This window comes from Leucoraja erinacea, chromosome 5, assembly GCF_028641065.1.
Source record: "Leucoraja erinacea ecotype New England chromosome 5, Leri_hhj_1, whole genome shotgun sequence".
Lineage (NCBI taxonomy): Eukaryota > Metazoa > Chordata > Chondrichthyes > Rajiformes > Rajidae > Leucoraja > Leucoraja erinaceus.
The window spans coordinates 56,201,307-56,220,523 of record NC_073381.1 but is presented as its reverse complement, the minus strand read 5'-3'; the positions used below and the strand labels follow the sequence as shown (position 1 = coordinate 56,220,523).

Here is a 19,217-nt window from a genome sequence, read left to right as displayed (position 1 = left end):
AAAACACACATTTACTCATAGCTTCAAAGTGTAAGCTACATTTCACACATTCCACATTTCCTTTCCCACATACACAAAAAAATATTTTTACAAGAGCAGTACATAATATTTCACCTTCAAAGACGTCTCTGTAATTTCTAAAATCTTCCCTTTTTCTGACAAGACTGTTCCGGTCACTAGAATCTTTGGTTATAAAGAATGTACAAGCTGCCTGTGTATGTGTTTTATTAGCACAGGCATTCCCCAGGGAGACCGCTCTGTCGGGCCACTCGTTTAGGCATTTCAGTGGGAGGACTGAGGTCTTCAGTGTGGGTATAAAGTCTTTAAGTTGTGAAAGTCTTTGTTGAAGCGAGAGAGTTAAGTTGAAAAACTCGCACGCTGAATTTCTCCAGTATTTTTTTCCTACCATAAATCTGTTAGAAATGGGCGGGCAACACGGTGGGATGGCCCAATACCGTGTCAGTCAGGATCCTGTACGCTGTGATTGGACATTAATACAGATAATGATTAGTCAGCCCCCCCTGTCACACCCGTTGAGGTGGACACCAATAAGACACCCCGTTATTCAAAGTCTGGCCACACCCACTAAGGTCTTCAATCTCCACAAACAAAGACCCACATTCTTTTGTCTCACTTCAGCACGGGCAAGGTCGCTGTTCTGCTGCTCTGTGCCAAAAGTTATTCAAACCTCGAAGGCAAGTTTGTTTTTAAACAAAAGTACAGACTTTCGGCTGAGGTTTAACTATCTTAGCAGCCTCGATTCACATGCTTTTTTTTTCGTCTTTATTTTATCTGCTCCTTTTCTTCGTTGTTTAACTTTTCTTGGTCTTGAATTTAATATTGGGTTTTTTTCTTCCTCTTCTACCTCAGCCCTTTCTCCCTTCCTCTTTTTCATCTGCCTTTTCAGTCTGGAAATCCCCTTTCGTCCTAATTTCCCCGCCAAATTGAAAAAGTTACTTTTATAACAAACAGGTTCGCTTCTTAATAAACAGACAACTCAAAATACGTTTGGGGTGCAAAACTTTACTTATTATCGGCCGATGGAAGTGGCAGGAACCCCAGTCAAGTGAGCAATACAGACACTTCACTGTCCTCATTCCACTTCCCTGAACAACAGAATTGCATCGTATTATATAGTGTTTTTTTGGCACCTTGGCGCATTCCACAAACATTAGTCATGGTCAGAGGTACAGAGATCAAGGTTACTACAAGATGCGTCACATCAAAGGCATCGGACATTTGGTACAAGATATCTTACATATTAAAGGCATCGGCTATTTGTCAATACACCTTATTGGGATCAATCTGGCTCCCTCTCTCGTCACTTGCACCCCTCAAAGGTATCGGACATTTGGTGCAAGGTATTTTACATATTAAAGGCATCGGCCATTTGTCAATACCCCTTACCGGCTTCCTCTCTCGTCAAATGGTAGACAAATGTTATAATCATTCATTATCTCAATGCACAGCAACCTGAGGCAAGCCTAGACTTGCCTTTCTGTATTAATCTAAGGGAGAAATGCCTGATTTGAGACTAAATATAAGCTGTAAACTGGCCCAGGAACCAATTTAATATTTTCTTATATTTTTAACATAATTCAGCCATCAAAATGTTCCTTTATCCCACCCCCCTCTTCTGTAAACATGGTTGCTTGTCAGAAAAAGGGGTCCCCCAGGGTTGTTTCGTTTTGCGCAATTTCTTCCCCCTCTTTTTTGCTTAATTTGCGACCCAATCCTTTGCTCTTTTCTACCTTTTTAACAGTTTCTACCGTCGATTTCCTTTCCTTTGTCTCCATGTGGCTCCTGCTGGCCAAGATTCATATCCCAACCGTTTGGTCAATTTATAACTTAATATTTTATAGTCCTAGGATTAAAATTACACGTGTTGTATGGGCGTTCCCTCATCACTTTTATCCAAATTATTCCCCATAGCCACGAGTTTCTCTCTGCCCGGCAACTTCTACCGAACCTAGCCCTACCTAACCTAGCCGCAAGGTTTCTCAGCCCGGCTACTTCTACCTAATCTAGCCGCAAGGTTTCTCAGCCCAGCTACTTCTCAATCTAGCCCCGAATATCTCAACTCTGCAGACTCAAAAAAATACACACACAAAATGAGGCCCGCATTTCTCTCAACACGGCTGACTTAATACAAATAAAAAAACACACACCATTGGTCTTACCGCCGTCTGTATCTAAGAACCTCGGTGGTAAACATATCAACTTCAGAAGAAGGATCACAAATGTTCCCAGGAGTTGGTCTCAAAGGGTCCGATAGAGCTCAGTTGGCTCCCTTCCAATCCTGTTAACTTCTGCAACCGCTTGCACATTCATCTGTTGATGGTCCCAGCGAGGCCTGCCGACTAAACGCCAATGAAAAAGGTTAACTTTTAAATAAACAGACAACTCACAATACGGTTTGGTAGACCAATTCAAAACTTTACTAATTATTTTTATTTCAAAATAGACTTTATTCAGGTAATTAATATATATAATACATGAACCGTGCTAAAAATTCATCCGACATTTTCGGAGGCTATGCAAATTGTTCAATACAGTCTATATACATTGTTCAAATTTCACAGATCTGTCCCCCATCCTTGCCACTTAAGTGGCCCACTGGCGTGGAATCCCTTCTCTTATTTTGAGGGGCATCTCCACCACACCCTGCCCCCCATGTCGAGCAGCGGAAGGACCCTAGACTGTGGTCCTCCCCCACCGAGCCTTGGCGTTGGCTGTACCGAGCTTCAGTGCGTCCCTCAGCATGTACTCCTGCAGTCTGCAGCGGGCCAGTCGGCAACATTCCCTGACGGACATCTCGCTCTGCTGGGTGGTGAACAATGCTCGGGCAGACCAAAGAGCGTCTTTCACTGAGTTGATGACCTTCCAGCAGCACTCGATGTCGGTCTCTGAATGTGTCCCTGGGAACAGTCCGTATATCACAGAGTCCTCTGTGACGGAGCTGTTCGGGATAAAGCGTGCCAGGGACCCTTGCATACTTCTCCACTCTCTTTGCAAATCCACACTCTGCGAAGAGGTGGGCAACCGTCTCCTATCCGTAGCAGCCATCTCGAGGGCAGCGTGCACTGGTAGTGAGGACCCGACGGTGCAGGAAGGATCTGACTGGGAGGGCTCACCGCCAGCCAAGCCAGGTCTTGGTGCTTGTTGGTGAGTTCTGGCGATGAAGCATTTTGCCAGACAAGCTGGGCAGTCTGCTCTGGGAACCACGCCACCGGATCCATCGAGTCCTTTCCCTGCAGTGCCAGCAGGACGTTCCGTGCTGACTACTGCCCGATGGACATGTGGTCAAAGGTGTTGGTCCGGAAGAAACTTTCCACAAATGACAGATGGGACAGCAATGTCCAGCTGACTGGCACGTTGCGTGGCATCTGCGCCAGGTCCATCCATCGCAACACCGGGGACAGGTAGAACCTCAGCAGGTAGTGACACTTAGTGCCCACGTGCCTTGGCTCTACACTCCGCCTGATGCAGCCACACACAAAGGTGGCCATCAGGATGAGGGCGACGTTGGGCACGCTTTTACCCCCGTTGTCTGCAGACCTGTGCATTGTGACCCGTCGCACCCGGTCCATCCTCGACCCCCAGATGAACTGGAAGACGGCCCGGGAGATCTCTGTGGTGTAGGAGGCCTCACTTGCTCCAAGTACAGCAGCCCCGAGAGCACCTCACACCTGATGACCAATTTTTTTCCCCATTATGGAGAGGGAGCGTTGCCTCAACAGCTCCAACTTCTTCCCCACCATGGCTATCCGCTCCAGCCAATTCTTGTTACATGCCTCTGCCACCCCGAACCAGATTCCCAGCACCTTCAAGAAGTCAGGCTTGAGGGTGAAGGGGACGGATGATCGGTCGGGCCAGTTGCCAAAGAGCATGGCCTTGCTCTTCCTGCGGTTCACCCTGGCTCCCGTGGCCGACTCAAACTGGTCGCAGATGCTGATCAATCTGCGGAACGACCCTGGATCCGAGCAGAAGTCGGCGACATCGTCCATGTACAGGGAGGTTTTGACTTGAGTGCCTGGCAATGTCACTCCTCTTATGCTCGCATCCTTCCTGATGGACTCGGCAAAAGGTTCAATACAGCAGACAAACAAGACAGGAGAGAGAGGGCACTCCTGCCTGACTCTGGACCTGACGGGGAAACTGTCTGATTCCCACATATTGATTTGGACTGCACTCCGGATATCGGTATAGGCATTTCGATAGGCATTGAATTATGTAGGCTGAGCTATTGTAAGATTGTGTGTAGACACAAAATGCTGGAGTAACTCAGCAGGACAGGCAGCATCTCTAGACAGAAGGAATGGGTGACGTTTTTTCTAATTCTCCTTCCCATTCCCACATTGACCTTTCTGTCCTAGGAAACATCACCCATTCCTTCTCCAGAGTTGCTGAGTTACCCTGGTGAGTCACTCCAGCATTTTGTGTCTACCTTCGATTTAAACCAGCATCTGCAGTTCTTTCCTACATGTAAGATTGTGTGTGACACATTGGTCCTGAATGTGGGAGTGCACCTAATAATGTTTGTATTGTCTGATTTGTATTGTCAGAAGTCAATGACACAACAATTATCATGGGAGGAGAGAAGACAACATTTAAATGTGAGAGGGTATTGGTATTGATTTATTATTGTCATGTACACAAAGTACGATGAAAGACTTTGTTTGCATGCCATCCAGCCAAATGATACTATACACGAGTACAATCAGGTCATACACAAGTACAAAGGTAATGCAAAGAGAATAAGACCAAAATGTAGAATATAGTGCTACTGTGTTACAGTTACAGAGAAAATGATGATAAAACATTGCAAGTGTTGGAATGCAATAGTTTTGGAGATCATTTCTAGGTTCTAACCTTGTGAGAGGACCATTCAGCAGTCTGATAACAGCAGGGAAGAAGCAGTGAACATACTAAAGTGGAAATAAATGGAGAAGGTAGCTGCAACAACTAGTTAGGAGGGCAAATGGAATAGTGTTGGAGTTTAGAAATAGAGAAGCTATCCCTGAATCTGCTGATGCTTTTTTTTCCGTCCAAGTTTTTGTATCTTCTGGCAGATGGAAAGTTGGTAGGAGATTCGCAGGAGATCTGCCAAGCCTCCTTAGTCTACTGTGAAAGTAGTGTACTTCTTTCATCACATCTTCAATGTGGTTGGTCCAGAACATGAAGCTCGCCACCATCTCCACCATGGAAATATTGATGTTGATTGGGGCATGTGCACACCTCGTCTTGCTGACATTGAAAGAGAGGTACTATTCCTGTGCTCCATCTCTTCGCTTTATGCGAACCGACCCACAGCAATGCAAACTTGTAAAGGCAGAATTTGGCTGCACAGTCCTGAGTGTTTAGGGAGTATCGTAGAGAGCTGAGAATGCATCCTTGCTGTGTACTAGTGTTGAGCAGCCAATCTGCATTTATTCACAGAAGCTAATTAAGGGTACTTCTCCAAAACCCGGGACCCCTTCACGAGAGAAACCAGCAACTTTATTACAGCACAGCAGGAGGTCATTCAGCCCTTTGCCCATCTGACTCTTAAAAGAGCTATTCAGTAGGTTCTTTCCCTGCCCTACACTCCTCGCAACCATCATAAATTAACATGTGGCGATCTCCAGTAACTGAAAATTAATTTCAATACGAAAGTTGCTTTACTACTAGAAGTATAGAAATGACTAAAATGACTAAAATTTCCTCCTAAAGAAATTATTCTATTTATTTTTAATTGGGATCCAAGGAGAGATAGCTCCCAATGGATAGAAAATTAAATTAGCAAGAATAATTAATAGGCAAAATTAGCAAATGTGTACGTGATACAAAAGTGGGTGGTATTACAGATAATGAAGATGGTTGTGAAAAACAGCGGCGGGATCTTGGTTGGCCAGGTGGACTGAGGAATGATACAGAGAAATGTAATGTGTTGCATTCTGGGAAGTCTAATATGGGAAAGACCTACACAGTGAATGGGAGGGGCTGTGGAGTGTTGTGGAGCAGAGGGATCTAGTAGTGCAGGTGCATGGTTCCTTGATGGTAGAGTCGCAGGTAGATAGGGTGTTCAAAAAGGCTTTTGGCCTTCATCAGTCGGAGCATTGAGTGTAGAAGTTGGGAGGCCATGTTGCAGTTGTATAAGATGTTGGTGGGGCCGCATTTAGAGTATTGTGTTCAGTTCTTGGCACCATGTTATATGAAAGATGTTGTCAAGCTGGAAAGGGAACAGAAAAGATTTACGAGGATGTTGCCAGGATTTGTGGGTCTGAGCTATCGGGACAGGTTGTGTAAGCTGGCACTCTGCTCCTTAGAGTGCAGGAGTCTGAGCGGTGATCTTATAGAGGCGTCTAAAATCATGACAAATAGATTGGTTGATGCACAGAGTTTCATGCCCAGAGCAGGGGAATCGAGGACCAGCGGACATGGGTTTAAGGTGAAGAGGAAAAGATTTAATAGAAACCGGAGTGGTAACTTTCACATTGAGTGGTGGGTGTATGGAATGAACTGCCAGAGGAGGTAGTTGAGACAGGGACTATCTCAACATTTAAGAGACTGGTACAATGATCGGACAAGTTTGGAGGAATATGGACCAAACACAGACTAGTGTACCTGGACATGTTGGCTGGTGTGGACAGATTGGGCTGAAGGGCCTGTTTCCACACTATATGACTCTTTTCTGAAGGTATGCAGCGTACATACAGTGCCACAGGCAGTTTCTGTACACTGCAGCATGCTCTTTCATTGCTTACAGTTTGCTCCTGGCTAATGCTCCGCATTTCCTCCACATATTCTGATGCATTTTTCAAAAGCAACTGAGCTCTGCTTCTTTGCCTTCAAGCTCTGGTTTGCACTACTCTTTAATTGTGTTGATCAAGACTTCGCTTCATACCTTTCACCAGGCAGACAGGGAAATTCCTAAGTGCATATTCTCCTGCATCACTTAGTTCATTTAGCATTAATAACCCTTTCTTTCGTCTGCTGGTTTTCCAGACTTTGATCTTAATATCTTAGACTCTTGACACTGAGGTTTATTTTGTTCAGTCCCTAGGTCCTTAATAAAGAATCCAATTAAAATGGCAACACCTGCTCAATCCTCTCCTGGTCACGTAATCCAAGCACATAGTACACAACCAGATCCTGTTAAAGACACTTATCAAATTAGAATAGAATGGTTTGTCCTGAGTTCAGAATGTTTCTGTCAGGATGGCTAACAAGGACGGGATGAAGTGAGAGGAGATATCACTGCATGTGGCTCTGTCACCAAGTCCGTTCTCTAGTTTTTTCACAGTATTTCATGGAATGAGCACATGGTAAAGCCGTGTTTTGCTAGTCATGTTATTTGGGGAAGTGTTTCTTCTTGTGAACCAAGGATTTAAGGACAGAATGAAGTCGCTAGATCAATGGTGCTTTTGAATAGATTCTGACAAACTAGAATTTTATTCCGTGTTTATGCTGGAAAATCGAAGGTACAAAAAAATGCTGGAGAAACTCAGCAGGTTTCTTCGCTCCTATTTCCTTCGCTCCATAAATGCTGCTGCACCCGTTGAGTTTCTCCAGCATTTTTGTGTACCTTAGAATTTTATTCCTCTAGCTTAACAAGTTTAATAAAATTCTAACTTAACTTGGTCTTCCAGATTCTAATGCTAAAAGGAAATGTTGTAATATTTACAGGGCTGCAAGTAATCCAGTTCATATTCTCTTTCAACAGTTCCTTTTTTATTCTCTTTCAACAGTTCTTTTTTTTTCTGTTATGTGGGTTATTATTGAAATGTAATTTCACAGATAATGGGTTTTTTCCCCCCAACCATTTGTAACTGAATGGGAATTATTCATGTGTGCCAATAGATTGTCAATATCTGAATTTAAGAATAAAATCTTGACAAGTATGATTGTAGCCCAGACATATTCTGACTCCAGTGTGCTTTTGGGGATCTTGGTCAGTTATGAAAGTCTGTTGATTTCCATCTCGACTACCTGTTCTAGGGTAAAATTGTTCTGTCCTTCACAGTACTGTGCATTTGAGAATATTGTTATAATAGACTTCATTAAGTGCTGATAGACTGTTATCAATCCCATTGGTTTAATCTGCATCTTGTTAAATTGTGATTTAGGAGAACAGAGTGGCAGCTGATTAAAATATTAAACCAGGCTGCTGTTTGCGGTTTCCACCTGGCTGATAATATAGATTGGGAGTCATCTGACAGAGAACTAACTTTCCCTACAAGCACACACGCTGATTTTTTTTCTGTTTTATTGTTTACAATGTATTATGTTTAAATACTCTTGTGCTGTTGCAAGTAAGAATTTCATTTTTCTATCTTGAACATATGGCAATAAAACACTCTTGATTCTTGAAGCCTACTTTCAATTCAGCATCTCCACCGCATCTGGATGTGTTCCATACTGGGACATCCGAGCTTCCCTCATTTTACAGGTTCTCCCCTTCTGTCATAGATGGGGCCCTCACACACGTCTCCTCTGTGTCACGTAGTTCTCCTCTTGCTCCCCCCCACACCCCCCCCCCCCCACCCCAGAAGCAAAAAGGACCCCTGGTCCTCACCTTTCAGCCCACCAACCACTGCATCCAGCATAATATTATCCAGCATTCCCGTCATCTCTTACGGCATCCCACAACTGATTACATCTTCCCATCTCCACTCCTTTCCACCTTCCGTAGCGACCACTCCCTCCAACTCATTGATTCACTCATACCTTCCCACCTAAACCACCCCCTCCCCAGGTACTTTTCCCTTCAACTGCAGGAGATGCAACACCGGTCCGTACACTTCCTCACTCTACTCTATCTAGGGACCACAACTATTTTTTTCAGGTGAGGCAGAGGTTTACATGTTCCTCCTCTAACCTCATCTACTACATCCAGTGTTCCTTTTATGGGCTCTTCTACATCGGCGAGACTAAACGTAGACTCAGAGACCATTTCGTTGAACACTTGCAGTCGGTCCACCAAGGCTTACGGTTGCTAACCATTTCAACTCCCCTTCCCGTTCCCATACTGACCTCTCTGTGCTAGGCCTCCTCCACTACCAGATTGAGGCCACATGCAGATGGGAGGAACAGCACCTCGTATTTCTTTTGGGAAAGCTAACAACCCAGCAGTATGAATGTTGAATTTTCTAATTTGAAGTAACTTCTACCAAAGCTTTCCTCCATTGCAACCGTGAATAACCAGTTCCACAGTTCACCATATTGTATCCCTCTCGAGATCGTACCTTCCCTAGCCAACAATGGGCTTACCAGGGCACCACCCTACCTTTATGGCTGGCCCTGATTGGTCCTGGTCTTTTCCCGCCTGTAGCTCTTAACTTCTCACCCCCTACTTTCAGTCTGAAGAAGGGACCCGACCCAAAACGTCAACCATCCTTTTTCTCCAAAGATGCTGCCTAACCCGCTGACTTACTCCAGCACCTTGTGCCTGTTTTTTCTGCAAGCTTTTTAATCTTCTTGACTTGAAGCATCTGCGTAGTGTTTGGTGCCAATTTCTATCATGTCGCTATACTTGCATATAAGAAGTAAAGTAATGAGGACTGTTGTGGTACATCTTAAAATAATGTATTTTTCTCTTCCCTCTCCAAATTCTAATTTAGGGATGGGTAGGCCTACGAATAGTGGAGATGAAAGATTCCAATCATGGAGGTTTTGTGGGCACAGATGCAAATACTATCAAAGGGTTGTCAAACAGAGTTGAGTTTTTACCATAACTTGCTAATAAGTATTTACTGCATTTTTGAGATGACTTATGACTCATCTGGGAAGTTTTTGTTTTACTATCCTCATCTTGCAGCAATGGCCCATACTTTATGCAGTCGCAAGACTGAAAATTTTAGGTAAATAAAATTCTCATTTTGAGCTCTATCGATCATAAAAGGGAGTAAGTAGAACAGTTGATGAAGTGCTCATTAGTCTTCTCTCTAATCTATATTTGTGCTTTCTACGACTTAAATTATTTAACAGTCATTTATCTGTTTTCATTATTTTTCATATGGCATAGGAAAGCAAGTTGCTGGACTGTCCTCCAAAATGTCATGTCTCTGCATATTTATTGTTTTATTCTTGCAGTGATCTGGCTTTTTCCTGTTGAGATTGAAGATTCCTGGATTAAATATCCTAGTACAGTATGCCAGTAATCATTCCTGTACTGTGCATATGTTGACCCTTCATTTATCACACTCCATTTATTAAAATTATCAGGCATGGCATTTTTATAGACCATATCCCTCATATTGTATGTCCAATTTGATGCTTAAAAAGTTTCAGTTTACATTTTTATTGCTTTTTGACTATTTTCAGGCTGCTTCGCATGACGTCCCCATACGTCTCTCTCTGTAGCCTCTCACTAAATCAGCACTGGTAAGTTTGTTAGAAATTGGTGAAAGACCTAGGTTTGGGGAAGCAATGTTGTAGTATGTATAGATGACGAGCAAAATCTTTGATTTCTCTTGATTTATTATATGTTTAAATGTTATTGCTCACGGCGTTATATTAATTTACCATGTAATTATTTAATTTAATGGTTATTGTCCAACTATTTTAATTTTGGCGACTTTATGAATACTCATTTTCAGACACAGACGTCCATAATTTCTACATTTAGTGCAGATGTGAAGGGATGCTCTGAAAGGCTCTTGGAAAAATTTCTGTAGTTTTGGGGTTCCACATGTTTACAATTGGAATGAAGTAAATTGATGCAATGATTGCAAGTACACTGGTAATTTATACTTTCAGACATATTTAATGCAATGAATGTTTGATGATGCTTAGCAAAGAAAGGCACAGCAATGTTGAGTATTAATAGGCTTAGTATTTTTGATTAACTGATGTGGTGGCATTTAAGCTGCCCCAGTAGGCACAGTTTTTCCTGTTTAATATGTTTGTGAACCTCCTTGAGCATGCTTTTCATCTATAAGGTTATTCAATAACTATTTAACTTTGCAATCACCACTTCAGTGATTTAATTGGTAGCATAATGACTAATGTGCCAGACTTGTAACCAAATTTGGGGACTGATATAGTTGAATTTTAATCTTACTAAACTGGAATTAAAAGTTTGTACTATTATTAGTGACAATGAAATTATCAGGTTATTTTGAAAACGAATCTTGTTCTCCGATTATATTCAATATAAGTAACCACAGTCTCTGAAGTAAAGAGTTTGAAAGTTCTATCAATAAGAATTTTCTTATTGTCCTAAAGAGAATGTCCCTTATTTAGAGGCTATTCTCTTGAATGCAGACTTGTATCCAGCATCTTTAGGATTTTGCATGTTTCTGGTGATCTCCTAATCTTGCAAAATCTCATTTTTGATTTGTTCTAAAGTTTTATGAATCTCTTCCCAAAGGATAATCCCTTTCATTTGCAGCAATTATTCCTGTGCATTTTATGCACACCCTACAAGGCAAATTTGCTTTCCTATTTGCTTACTGTACCTATGTTTAGGTATGTTACAAAACTTATCTTCAGCAGTGCTGCAGTTCAGTCACTGGCCATGTGCGGGACTTTGGCGCCTTTGAAGGTGGTGGGGGGGGGGGGGGGGGGGGGGGGAGGGGGGGAGGCGGGATTCAAATGCCGTTTTCTCCTGTCTGTCCGAGATATATTTTCTCGGGCTACTACCTAATTCTAACAAACCGCGGGATAATTTAAGCGCTGGAGTAAAATAAAAATATACTTCTAACGCCGACAACGGGACGGATCTCACGTACGTAAGGAATCAGTCTGGTGAACCGTCTCTGCACTCCCTCTATGGCAATAATGTCCTTCCTCAGATTTGGAGACCAAAACTGTACGCAATACTCCAGGTGTGGTCTCACCAAGACCCTGTACAACTGCAGTAGAACCTCCCTGCTCCTATACTCAAATCCTTTTGCAATGAAAGCTAACATACCATTCGCTTTCTTTACTGCCTGCTGCACCTGCATGCCTACCTTCAATGACTGGTGTACCATGACACCCAGGTCTCGCTGCATCTCCCCCTTTCCCAATCGGCCACCATTTAGATAATAGTCTGCTTTCCCGTTTTTGCCACCAAAATGGATAACCTCACATTTATCCACATTATACTGCATCTGCCAAACATTTGCCCACTCACCCAGCCTATCCAAGTCACCTTGCAGTCTCCTAGCATCCTCCTCACAGCTAACACTGCCCCCCAGCTTAGTGTCATCCGCAAACTTGGAGATATTGCCTTCAATTCCCTCATCCAGATCATTAATATATATTGTAAATAGCTGGGGACCCAGCACTGAGCCTTGCGGTACCCCACTAGTCACTGCCTGCCATTGTGAAAAGGACCCGTTTACTCCTACTCTTTGCTTCCTGTTTGCCAGCCAGTTCTCTATCCACATCAATACTGAACCCCCAATGCCTTGTGCTTTAAGTTTGTATACTAATCCCTTATGTGGGACCTTGTCGAAAGCCTTCTGGAAGTCCAGATACACCACATCCACTGGTTCTCCCCAATCCACGCTACTAGTTACATCCTCGAAAAATTCTATAAGATTCGTCAGACATGATTTACCTTTCGTAAATCCATGCTGACTTTGTCCAATGATATCACCACTTTCCAAATGTGCTGCTATCCCATCTTTAATAACTGACTCTAGCAGTTTCCCCACTACCGATGTTAGACTAACTGGTCTGTAATTCCCCATTTTCTCTCTCCCTCCCTTCTTAATAAGTGGGGTTACGTTTGCTACCTGCCAATTTTCTTAAGAAATGGATAGATGTTTAGATAGTAATTGAATTTTGTAATTAGCTACAATCGGTAACTAACTGATTATAGGCTTTAATTTCAGGTCATCCAAGTAAGATTGTTTCATATTTGTTTCAGAATGCTTCAATCTATAATAACTGAAAATTTCATTCAGTTCTCTTAATTTTTAAGAAAGTTATGGGCTTTTGACTGTCCTCGATCACAGCTTTTGAGTTAAGTCAATGGAAAAGCAATTGGGAACAAGATGCTAATTTCAGAGTATGAAAATGGCCATAATGTTTTTAATACTGAAGATATGAATGTGAATTGGGTGTCAAAATAAACTTATTTTTATGCTTTATCTGATGGGATAAATTGCAGACTTGATTTTTTAAATCTCAAAATTTTGTGACATAGCTACTATGTTAACTATAAGTGCATGAGGTTAGAAATCAAAGAGCAAAAAAAGGATATCTGAAATAATCAACAAGTATGACAACCTTTATGGAGGGAGTTAATATTTCAGGTTTATGATCTTTCCACAAATGCTGCCTATCCTGTTGAATATTTCCAGCATTTATTATTTTTATCACTTTCATAAAAATGTGCTTGTCTGATTTTCCTAGCTGAGGATAGCTTCATAATTCTCCCAACAAATGTGCATCTTTCATAATGTTGACCACTCATTTATCCACCTGTCGCCAATTGTATTTTTTTGGAATCAATATATAATTTTGATCTAAAGTAAATTTAACTGTTAAATAATCAGGAAATGTAGAAACAAAGAACTGTAGATGCTGGTTTACTCAAGAAGATACTAGAAACATAGAAAATAGGTGCATGAGTAGGCCATTCGGCCCTTCGAGCCTGCACCGCCATTCAATATGATCATGGCTGATCATCCAACTCAGTATCCTGTACCTGCCTTCTCTCCATACCTCCTGATCCCTTTAGCCACAAGGGCCTCTTATAGCCAGTGAACTGACCTCAACTATATTCTGTGGCAGAGAATTCCAGAGATTCACCATTCTCTGTGTAGAAAATGTTTTTCTCATCTCAGTCCTAAAAGATTTCCCCCTTATCCCCTTGTTCTGGACTTCCCCAACATCGGGAACAATCTTCCTGCATCTAGCCTGTCCAACCCCTTAAGAATTTTGTAAGTTTCGATAAGATCCCCCCTCAATCTTCTAAATTCTAGCGAGTACAAGCCGAGTCTATCCAGTCTTTCTTCATATGAAAGTCCTGACATCCCAGGAATCAGTCTGGTGAACCTTCTCTGTAGTCCCTCTATGGCAAGAATGCCCTTCCTCAGATTAGGAGACCAAAACTATACGCAATACTCCAGGTGTGGTCTCACCAAAACCCTGTACAACTGCAGTAGAACCTCCCTGCTCCTATACTCAAATCCTTTTGCTATGAATGCTAACATACCATTCGCTTTCTTCACTGCCTGCTGCACCTGCATGCCTACTTTCAATGACTGGTGTACCATGACACCCAGGTCTCGTTGCATCTCCCCTTTTCCTAATCGGCCACCATTCAGATAATAGTCTACTTTCCTGTTTTTGGCACCAAAGTGGATAACCTCACATTTATCCACATTATATGGCATCTGCCATGCATTTGCCCACTCACCCAGCCTATCCAAGTCACCTTGCATCCTCCTCACAGCTAACACTGCCCCCCAGCTTCGTGTCATCCGCAATACTGTGCTGGAGTAGCTCGGCAGGTTGGGTAGTATCACAAGAGAATGCGGATAGGCAACGTTTTGGATCAGAATCCTTCTTCAGTCTGGTTGTGGGGGAAAGAAAGCTAGAAGAGAGGAGGAGCTGGAGAAAGCTTGGCACGTAATAGGATGACAAGATTGGGAGAGGTGAGGACCGGGGGAACTATCCTTATTCTGTCGAGGGGTGGGGGGGGGAGGGGGGGGGAAGCTAGAGCAGAACTAGGGGACACAGAGGAGACACGTGTGAGGGATCCATAACAGCAGAAGGGATAACCAAATTTACTAAAGAACGAGGATGCCCTAGAATGGAACGCCTCATCTTGGGAGCAGATGTAGCGGAAAGAAAGAAATTGAGAGTAGGGAATAGTGTCTTTGCAAGAGGCAGGGTGGGGAAAAGTTTGGTCCAGAAAACTGGGAGTTGGTCGGTTTCCATTAGATGTTAATCGCTAGTCTGTCCCCTGTGATTGAGATAAGAGAAATCGAGAAATGGGAGAAAGATGTTGGAGATACAGGTTGGAAGTTGGTGGTAAAGTTAATGAAATTAAAGAGTTCTAAACGAGTGCAGGAGGAAGACGCAATACAGTCGTCGATGTAGCGGAGAAAGTTGGGAGATGCTACCAGTGAATGTTTGGGACAATGACTGTTCAATGTAACTGACAAAAAGGCAGCACAGCTGGGGCCCATGGCTAAAGCCTTTAACTTGGGGAAAGTGAGGGGAGTCAAAATTGAAGTTGCTGAGAGTGACTAAAAGTTTTGCCAGGTGGAAGAGACTGTTAGTAGAGGGAAACTGATTGGGCCTCCATTCAAGTAAGAAGTAAGTAATGGTGGGGGATAGAGGTGTAAAGAAATTGGACGTCCATGGTACTTGCGGCAATGAGGGACATGAAACTGAAAGTTATTGAAGTGTTGAGGAGTGTGTGAGGTGTCTTGGATGTGGGTTGGAAGGGACTGGACAATTGGGAATAGGATGAAATTGGAGATAATTTCAGTGGGTCAGGAGAAGGTAGAAACAATGAGTATGCCAGGGCAATTCTGTTTGTGAATTTTGGGAAGAAGAAAGAAGCGGGCAGTGTGGGGCTGGGGAGCAATAAGGTTGAAGCCGTGGGAGGGAGATTGTCAAAGGTGATGAGATCAGAAAAAAATTGAGACGATGGGCTGGTGTACTACTATGGGGTCCTGGTCACGGAGTCCCAAGCCCACCCCTCTCTGCCTTCCACAGAGACTGCTCCCTCCGCAACTCCTTGGCTCACTTGAATGAGGTCACACACAACCTGGAGTCCCGCCTGGACTCTCACCTATTTCTCCCCTCCCCTTCCACCTACATTCCTTCCTCTAGTTTCACAATTCACAACTCTTCAATCCTTTTGCCTTGCCCCTCTGCCTCTTCATCTGCCGATCAAATAACCCGCCTCACCTCTGTCGGGCTGTTACCTGCCAGGTTTTGCCTTGCTCCTGCTTTCTTCCACCAACAGTCCCAACCCGCACATTCAGTCTGAAGAAGGGTCCCGACCTGATACGCCGCCTATCCATGTTCTCCTGAGATCCTGCCTGACCTACTAAGCTACTCCAGAACTCTGTTGTCTTCTGTTTAATAATCAGTACCATTATGAAACTTTCCATGTGGTTCATCACAGAATCTCAAAGTAGGATGACCGCAAACTGTCAACGATTATTTTTACTAGGTTAAAATAAAATGACCTATCTTGTAATTCCTTTTGCAATAGCCACGATGAAACATTAAACTTTTAAGATGGAAGCACAAAGTCCATTAATATATGTAAATGTGTGGAATTATCATTTAAACTCTTTTATTTGGCATTAAGTGCTCTTACTTAACACTGCTTAACTTTGGATAATTCTGTTAATATTAATAGTTAAATAAAACTTTTGTAATTTATCTTGGCTGCTATTTGCCTTTTCTAGTTGGAGAAATAAGTCATCAATTATACATTGAATATTACCTTTAATAATCATGCTCTTGTGATCTTCCTTTTGCTTTGGTTGTGGGGCTAGTCAAACTATTTTGTCTCTTGCTGAAATTGTCAATTAATATAAAGTTTCGCCTTTTATTCCAAGCATGTGTTCAAAGGTTTCAAAGGTCTTTTATTGTCACAAGTACCAATAAAGGTACAGTGATATGCAAATTACCATACAGCCATACTAAAAAAAAGCAACAAGACACACAACTACATAAAAGTTAACATAAACATCCACCACAGCAGATTCCCTACATTCCTCACTGTGATGGAAGGCAATAAAGTCCAACCTTCTTCCTCTTTATTCTCCCGTGGTCGGGGCAGTCGAGCCATCCGTCAGGGCAATCGAAGCTCCCACAGCCGGCGGTCGTTGCTCTCGTGTCGGGGCGATCAAAGCTCCGGTGGCTGGGAGCACCCGAAGTCGGTCTCTAACCAGAGAACGTGAGCTCCACGATGTTAAAGTCCGCAGGCTCCTATGGGTGGAGCTCCGAGGTCGATCCCTGGCAAAGGGATCGTGAGCTCCACGATGTTAAGTCCTGCAGGTTCCTGCGGTTGGGGCTCCCGATGTCGGTCTCCAGCAAAGGCCGCCAACTCCTCGATGTTAGGCCGCAGTGTGGACGGAGATACGATACGGAAATAAAGTTGCATCTCCGTCAAGGTAAGAGATCAAAAAAAGTTTCCCACCCCCAACATAAAACAAGCTAAAGAACACTAAAAACATACATTTAACACACACGATTCAAGAGTCAAGAGAGTCAAGAGTCAAGAGTCAATTTAATTGTCATTTGGACCCCTAGAGGTCCAAACGAAATGCTGTTTCTGCAGCCATACATTACACACAAATAGACCCAGACACAACATATTTTACAATTTTACATACAAACATCCATCACATGCTGTGATGGAGTGCCAAAAAAAAACTTATCTCTCCACTGCACTCTTCTGACACCCCCCCCCCCCCCCCCCGATGTCAGAGTCAAAGTCAAAGCCCCCGGCTGGCGATGGCGAGTGTCCCGCGGCCATTGAAGCCACGCCGGGTGATGCGAGGTCGCACACCGGGTCTTGGTGTTGGAGCCCCCGGTGTGCGCTCGCAAGTACCCGCGGCCATTCCAGCCGCGCGGGGCAGTGTAGTGAGGCCCCGCTCCAGTAGCTCCCCAACCCCGCAACACGGGCGGGAGAATTCTCCGTTGCAGGAGCCCCGAAAAAGCTCTCTCTCTCTCTCCAGGGATCCGCGGGGTCCCGGCGCCGCTGTCCGCAGACCCGCAGCAGCAGCCTCCAACTCAGCAGCGGCATCGGCAGCAGCAGCAGCAGCAGCACCGCTCCGGTCTCGGCCAGCTCCGCGACGGCAACGGTGAGTCGGCACCTGAGTCCCCGGCTTCTTCCTGTTGGAGGCCGCTCCTCGTTGCGGCCTCAACGACAACGGAACCCGACGAGAAAAAGGTCGGGTCTCCAGTGCAGGGAGAGATTTAAAAAGTTGCCCCCCCCCCCCCCCCCCACACCCCACCCCCCCACCCCCCCACACACACACCCCAACAAAAAATAACAGAAACTACATTAAAACACAGACAGAAAATAATAAAAACGCGGACAGACTGCAGAGGCCGCTGCCGGCCAGAGCCGCGCCGCCTACCGATTCAAATAACAAAGAAGGAAGGGACAGACAAACTGTTGGTGTGGCAGCCATTGCAATATCATGTGTACTAATCAAGTTATCACAATACATTTGAGAGAAAATGGCCATCAATTAGCCCGCATTTAAGGCACGGTATAAAAGGAGACTAGCCATACCCGTGCTAAACACAATAAAACTCAGTTAAAGTGGTACTCTTGGAACATTGGCAGTGCCAGATTAGCAATTTTTCTCTGGATGATCTTCTACACAAATCCACTTTCATTTAACTATTTTATAAATGTTACACAGTAATACATCTTCCAGTGAGTTCAAAAGGAGTGTGAAATACTCTGTATTGTGGCTCTGGACCAAACTTATTTGTGTTTCTGACACCTGGTGTTTTGGAACCCAAATCCACTATGGCCACACACCCTGCTTTCACTCTGAATCCCTGACTTGCATGCTGTACTGTATAACTGTTGATTGATTTGTTGTTGTTCCGTAGCATCATCTAGTATCAGGTGTGCTGTTTTTTTCAATCTGTATTCCTCTGATACCAGACTACTCTGACATGGTCTCATGAGAAATATTGAAAGAATATATTGGCTGGGCTATTGTCATGTTTTCTGCTGTTTGGTAATGTCATATATAGAGGTAAGAACAGGTCAGTTATATTATTGAATGCAAAGGTATGGGGATGAACCTTGTTCTTGGAATCATCGATCTGGATTGTATCACAATTGCTAAAACATGACAAAAACTAAGATTGATGTTGATGTCGCGGCCCCATACCATGTCAACATCAATCTTAGTTTTTTGAGCTCATGGATCATTTATTTTTTTACCAATGAACAGGATTGGATAACAGGAAAAGTGCCGGTTTTCTTATAACACTTCACAATTCTATAATAGCCAACAAAAAGCTTCAGATGTCAAAATTGATGCTATTTCTGCCTTAAAAATGCTTGTATCTCTTAAAACCTCTTCCATTGGACCTGGAAAAACCAAAACACCTACGAGGAATGCAGTCTTCTCAGTTGAACTAAAAGTAAAACATATTTACGAATGGTAGAAGTGTTCAGGGCCTGTCCCACTTACGAGACTTTTCAGCAACTGTCTTCGAATTTCAAGCTCGAGGGCACGCGCCTGAAAAACCTCGAGCTGGATCGACCGTCAGCGATTAAACTGCGAGCTGGATCG

General features: G+C 43.6%; 1 protein-coding gene across 5 annotated transcripts in view; it reads left to right on the top strand.

Moving 5' to 3' along the window:
• Window positions 1-19,217, top strand: part of LOC129697281 (nuclear receptor coactivator 7-like) — a 112,356-nt gene that overhangs the window by 20,085 nt on the left and 73,054 nt on the right. The window contains exon 3 of one of the 5 annotated variants that reach the window (XM_055635663.1): window positions 10,306-10,365. The exons of the other annotated variants lie outside the window; for them this stretch is intronic. Coding sequence (XP_055491638.1) covers window positions 10,306-10,365 — 60 coding nt within the window. The remainder of the gene's footprint in view (window positions 1-10,305; window positions 10,366-19,217) is intronic. 5 annotated transcript variants of the gene reach the window in all.